The sequence below is a fragment of the Oncorhynchus clarkii genome, chromosome 9 (genome assembly GCF_045791955.1).
Source record: "Oncorhynchus clarkii lewisi isolate Uvic-CL-2024 chromosome 9, UVic_Ocla_1.0, whole genome shotgun sequence".
NCBI classification, from domain to species: Eukaryota; Metazoa; Chordata; class Actinopteri; order Salmoniformes; family Salmonidae; genus Oncorhynchus; species Oncorhynchus clarkii.
In genome coordinates, this window is record NC_092155.1 from 3,644,471 (window position 1) to 3,650,409 (window position 5,939).

The 5,939-nt window shown below is 46.9% G+C and overlaps 1 protein-coding gene across 1 annotated transcript; it reads right to left on the minus strand.

The window, feature by feature from the left end:
- Positions 1 to 2,437: 2,437 nt before the first annotated feature.
- LOC139417053 (early growth response protein 4-like) lies at positions 2,438 to 4,343 on the minus strand. Its single transcript, XM_071166296.1, has 2 exons — positions 4,220 to 4,343; positions 2,438 to 3,927 (listed from the first exon to the last, which is right to left on the minus strand). The coding sequence occupies exons 1-2, from the start codon at positions 4,341 to 4,343 to the stop codon at positions 2,714 to 2,716; spliced, it is 1,338 nt and encodes a 445-aa protein (XP_071022397.1). The 3' UTR covers positions 2,438 to 2,713.
- Positions 4,344 to 5,939: the final 1,596 nt, after the last annotated feature.

Here is a 5,939-nt window from a genome sequence, read left to right on the forward strand (position 1 = left end):
AGTCTATCTGCTGTGTAGGTTAGTCCTATAGTCCTATAGTCTATCTGCTGTGTAGGTTAGTCCGATAGTCCTATAGTCTATCTGCTGTGTAGGTTAGTCCTATAGTCCTATAGTCTATCTGCTGTGTAGGTTAGTCCTATAGTCCTATAGTCTATCTGCTGTGTGGGTTAGTCCTATAGTCCTATAGTCTATCTGCTGTGTAGGTTAGTCCGATAGTCTATCTGCTGTGTAGGTTAGTCCTATAGTCTATCTGCTGTGTAGGTTAGTCCTATAGTCTATCTGCTGTGTGGTTAGTCCTATAGTCCTATAGTCTATCTGCTGTGTAGGTTAGTCCGATAGTCTATCTATCTGCTGTGTAGGTTAGTCCTATAGTCCTATAGTCTATCTGCTGTGTAGGTTAGTCCTGTAGTCCGATAGTCTATCTGCTGTGTAGGTTGGTCCTATAGTCTATCTGCTGTGTAGGTTAGTCCTATGGTCTATCTGCTGTGTAGGTTAGTCCTATAGTCTATCTGCTGTGTAGGTTAGTCCGATAGTCTATCTATCTGCTGTGTAGGTTAGTCCTATAGTCTATCTATCTGCTGTGTAGGTTGGTCCTATAGTCTATCTGCTGTGTAGGTTAGTCCTATGGTCTATCTGCTGTGTAAGTTAGTCCTATAGTCTATCTGCTGTGTAGGTTAGTCCTATAGTCTATCTATCTGCTGTGTAGGTTAGTCCTATAGTCTATCTGCTGTGTAGGTTAGTCCTATAGTCTATCTGCTGTGTAGGTTAGTCCTATAGTCTATCTGCTGTGTGGGTTAGTCCTATAGTCTATCTATCTGCTGTGTAGGTTAGTCCGATAGTCTATCTGCTGTGTAGGTTAGTCCGATAGTCCTATAGTCTATCTGCTGTGTAGGTTAGTCCTATAGTCCTATAGTCTATCTGCTGTGTAGGTTAGTCCTATAGTCCTATAGTCTATCTGCTGTGTGGGTTAGTCCTATAGTCCTATAGTCTATCTGCTGTGTAGGTTAGTCCGATAGTCTATCTGCTGTGTAGGTTAGTCCTATAGTCCTATAGTCTATCTGCTGTGTGGGTTAGTCCTATAGTCTATCTGCTGTGTAGGTTAGTCCGATAGTCTATCTGCTGTGTAGGTTAGTCCTATAGTCCTATAGTCTATCTGCTGTGTGGGTTAGTCCTATAGTCCTATAGTCTATCTGCTGTGTAGGTTAGTCCGATAGTCTATCTGCTGTGTAGGTTAGTCCTATAGTCCTATAGTCTATCTGCTGTGTAGGTTAGTCCGATAGTCTATCTGCTGTGTAGGTTAGTCCTATAGTCTATCTGCTGTGTCTTTTTGATGGACCTTATTTGTTATTTGCCTTTTTATTGACTCAAAATAATTTCACATAATAAGTTGCATCGCTGGATCTGTAGTACTCTTCAGACAGTAGGGGGCGCTGTAGGCGTGCAAGACACACGCAGGGTGTGTGTGTGGTGTCTGTGTACTGAATAAAGTAGATAATCGATAGAAACTTCTCACGTGTCATTTCACTGTTTTTTTTATTCATAACCATCATGCAACAAAATAACACAAGGTCTTCCATTTAAAACCGAAACAGATCTGCGTTTCATGCCTCAAACAAGACAAGAGTTTAGCAGTTGAACTAATTGTACGTAAACGCACAGCAATGTGTGCTACTTGGTTCATCAACTACAATGTTGAATATTGTTGTTTTTTTTCCCCGGTGAGTCTTGTATGAATGTAGAAAGTACAATCAAACTCCAAGACCCCTGTTATGAATTACCGTTAACCACCGGTGTGAGCGCGGCAACGAGCCACCTAACCCGGGAACAATCTATCGGTTAGAGAAATGATGTCATAATACATCTGTGACTGTTCAACGTTCTTATGGAAGTTCCGAAAGAATATAGAGAATGTTTATCACAGGAAAGAGGATGTTTCAAATATAAATATATATATATATATATACACAGGTAGAAAAATACAATTGAGAGAATAGAATATAAATAATGTTTTGGTTATGAAGATTTCAAATATATATTTTGAATGATAAAATAGAGGCTTATATGGTCAACATCAAGGCTAGAAATGTGATTCGAAGTAGAGAAAAGTTACATTCCAACTCCTAACATTAGAGATTTATATGATAAAATATACATCAACACATCAATGTAAAACTATATCATGCAATGTTGCACAAAAAACTCAAACTCTGACAACTGAACCAGTTTACAATCAGAACTGTCGAGTGACAGAACATGTGCTGTATGTTTCAGTCTTTTCGGATTGACAGACAAGGAGCTGTCCACTCACAGAGGTGCTGAAAACAACTAATCCTCTCGTAGTTCAACGGTTTCTGTTCATTTCCGTTGTTTAGCACAACATATAGTCAAACAGACAGATATAATGTCAACGACAACGTACCAGAGACGTTCTAAAATAGTTCCACGTCCAACCGACAAGACGAGATTATTTTATTTTCTTTCCCGTTGAAACTTTTCCACCATTTTTCAACCGATGGCCCGTTTTGAAGTCAGCACCTCCAACTGAACCGGGCCAATAGCCAACGTTCCCAGGCAGACGGAACCAACCGAAGCCAGTAGAACCAACCGAAGCCAGTAGAACCAACCGAAGCCAGTAGAACCAAACAGAAGCCTTCTAAAGAGCAGGTTTAAACTCAGGGCCACAAAGCCCAGCTTTAGAGAGTTAGAGTTCAGTTCAAACTCCACCGGGGAAAGCCAGATGATAGGCTGCCATCATCTGAGCTTTCAGCTGCTGCTTCACGTGCACTCGTCCGTGCCTCTTCCTCTCGTCGCTGCGAGCGAACCGCTTCCCGCACACCTCGCAAGAGAAAGGTTTCTCTCCAGTGTGCGTGCGCGTGTGCGTGGTCAGGTGGTCGCTCCTGCTGAAACTGCGCAGGCAGATTGCGCACTGGAACGGCTTGTGGCCCGTGTGGATGCGCACGTGGCGGTTGAGCTCGTCGGAGCGCGAGAAACGCCTCTCACAGCCGATTATTGGACACGGGAACGGCTTCACCTTCACGGCCCCGGTGCTGGAGCGGGCCGTCGCTTTACTTGCTCCAGCGGTGGCGTGCACGCCCCTGCTCCTCGGGAACACGCTGGGCAGCAGGGAGGAGAGGATGGCATCCAGGGAGGAGGAGGAGAGAGAGGCGGTGAAGGTCGCCAGGTCGCTGCAAGCGTCCAGCTGCTGCGGCCCTGAGGCCCCAGTCTGGAACTCCTGAGGCTCCGTTTTGACCAGAAAGCTATCGTTGACGTAGCTCCCGTTAACAGGTACAGGGTAATTCTGAGCCCAGTCTCCCACGTAGCACGGCTCCTGTTTGATGATACACTCCGTCTTAATGTCAGTCAGCAGCAGAGAGTCCAGAAGCTCCTTTACATCTACCTCCAGAGACTGACCAGACAGCGGGAACAGTTGCTCCAAGCTGCCCGGGGAGAAGGCATCCTGACCAGGGTGGGAGAAGTGGTCGTTGTCGCAGCCGTCGCAGTTGCTGTTGAACTCGTTCTTGACCACCACAGGGGCAGCGGTGGGCGTCTGAATGTCCACCCCGGAAGAAGGAGAAGGAATCTCGGTCAGAGCCTGGCTCCAGTATCCGCTGGAGGCAGACTCCGTGGAGGGAGAGTAAATAGGGGGAGAGGCAATGCTCATGGCCGAGCAAGGTGTGGCAGAGACGGGGAGGGAGGCAGACGGAGTCTCGCTGTTCGCCGGGTCCTCCACCGTGCAGATCCCAACTATCTCCGTGATCATGTTGAGCAGAGCTTCTGTGCTGCAGGGTGGCACCGTGCCCGGTAACGGCTCCGTGTAGAAGCTCCCGGTGTAGGCAAGAGGAGGCGACAGGCTGTCTGAGGAACAGTCATTCAGGTCGGAGAAGAAATCCGAATCAGACCCGTCGGTCCCCGGGGATAACACACAACCTGAGAGAGAGAGACAACACAACTGCGGTTATTATCGTTATATAAACTGATAGGCTACATTAGCAAAGGCAGCAAGCATTGGGCGAAGAGGGACTTCTAGCTGCATGGCATTACATAAGTAACATATTATTGAACAAGGTGTAATTATAGCCTATGTATTTTTGACTACAAAACAATTGCACAATAGCTACTAGAGAATACATTAGCATTCTTTATGAGTTATGTATTCAAATGTTATTGATAATGCATCGATCCTTGTAGCCAGGGGATTAGAATCTAGAGAGAAACCCACCTTGTTGTGCTGGAGATCCGACATCAGAGTCTGTACCGTCACTGCCTGAGCTGACACTGTCCACCCAGGCGCTGCACGCGTCCTCGAACTCTGACATGAAGATGTCTTCCTCTGTGAACAGCATGTTAACGGATCCGGTAAAGGTCTCGATAAAACGAGAGGGAAAACGTTAGCTAAATTTCTGTTTATTAAAAGCTAGGTCCAAGGGTAATTAATCAATTAATCAATTTAAATGATTGATCAATCTACCAAACATATAATCAAATTAGTCTTCAATTAAATGTGGGGATTCCCTTGGAGTGATGAAGTGTGGGGAAGGTAAGTCCTTCGCCGAATGGTTGCTGTATTCCGTTATTCCGGTAGATGCGTCTGAATGATAAGGTTTGCTATGCGCCTCTCCATTTTATACTTTTCTGGCTGCTAGGTAACCCCTCCTCCCGCCATTGGTTCTACGTCCGTGAGGATTCCCCCGCTGCGTAGCATCATGCCCAAACATGGACAGAGGATATGACGCAGGGTATCCCCCTGCCTTATAAGGACACACGGGTGTGTGACATAAAAGAGGGGATTCTCTTGAAGCTCTGTGTTCTATGCTGAAACCCGCCCACCCGCCGAGCCCAGAGCAGAGGACCGGGTGCGCAAGAGTGATTACACAACACATAGCGGGTTAAACCTACATGTCGGTTTGAAGCGCGTGCTACTGCGCATGCAGGTCAACAGTAATGATGACCATTTAGAGGAATAAACACACATTCCGTTTCCCCCTTCATGAGATGCAACACAGATAGGAACACAGGTTACACACTACTGGATATTTGTTTATGAAAACAAAAGCATCATAGTCATCTGTCCCACGTTATAATTAGCATCTGGTCAACAGGAATTAATCACCTGCATGTTATTATGAGCATCACTGGGCTTGTGTGTGTTTGTGTTTTGTGTTTGTGTGCGCACCGTGGCGCAGTGGAAACAGGACCCCGTGCCTCTGATGGGATTGGTGGGGGATCTGCTGCGGGTATGTGAGAAATCCAGAAGATATTCCTCCGTGTAAACTGCTGTAATGACAATATGCATTTAGTTGAATGAGCCCTGATCTCGGGTTGGAATGGACGTCTGTTGGCATTAATGTCTGTCTTCACCGCGTGTGGCTGCAGCTCAGTCTCACAGCGTTTGGCTGTAGCTCAGTCTCACAGCGTTTGGTTGCAGCTCAGTCTCACAGCGTTTGGTTGCAGCTCAGTCTCACAGCGTTTGGTTGTAGCTCAGTCTCACAGCGTTTGGCTGTAGCTCAGTCTCACAGCGTTTGGCTGCAGCTCAGTCTCACAGCGTTTGGTTGCAGCTCAGTCTCACAGCGTTTGGTTGTAGCTCAGTCTCACAGCGTTTGGCTGTAGCTCAGTCTCACAGCGTTTGGCTGCAGCTCAGTCTCACAGGGTTTGGCTGCAGCTCAGTCTCACAGCGTTTGGTTGCAGCTCAGTCTCACAGCGTTTGGCTGCAGCTCAGTCTCACAGCGTTTGGCTGCAGCTCAGTCTCACAGCGTTTGGCTGCAGCTCAGTCTCACAGCGTTTGGCTGCAGCTCAGTCTCACAGCGTTTTGCTGAGCTGAGCTACAACAAGGTGCGTTTCTCAGTCTCACAGCGTTTGGCTGCAGCTCAGTCTCACAGCATTTGGCTGCAGCTCAGTCTCACAGCGTTTGGCTGCAGCTCAGTCTCACAGCGTTTGGTTGC

Bases quoted from the DNA above. Each gene is read 5' to 3' on its own strand.
- LOC139417053 (XM_071166296.1), bottom strand. From the start codon at position 4,343: ATGCTGTTCACAGAGGAAGACATCTTCATGTCAGAGTTCGAGGACGCG. The intron at 3,928-4,219 runs GTGGGTTTCTCT...TCTCTCTCTCAG, and splicing joins CGGATCTCCAGCACAACAAG to GTTGTGTGTTATCCCCGGGG.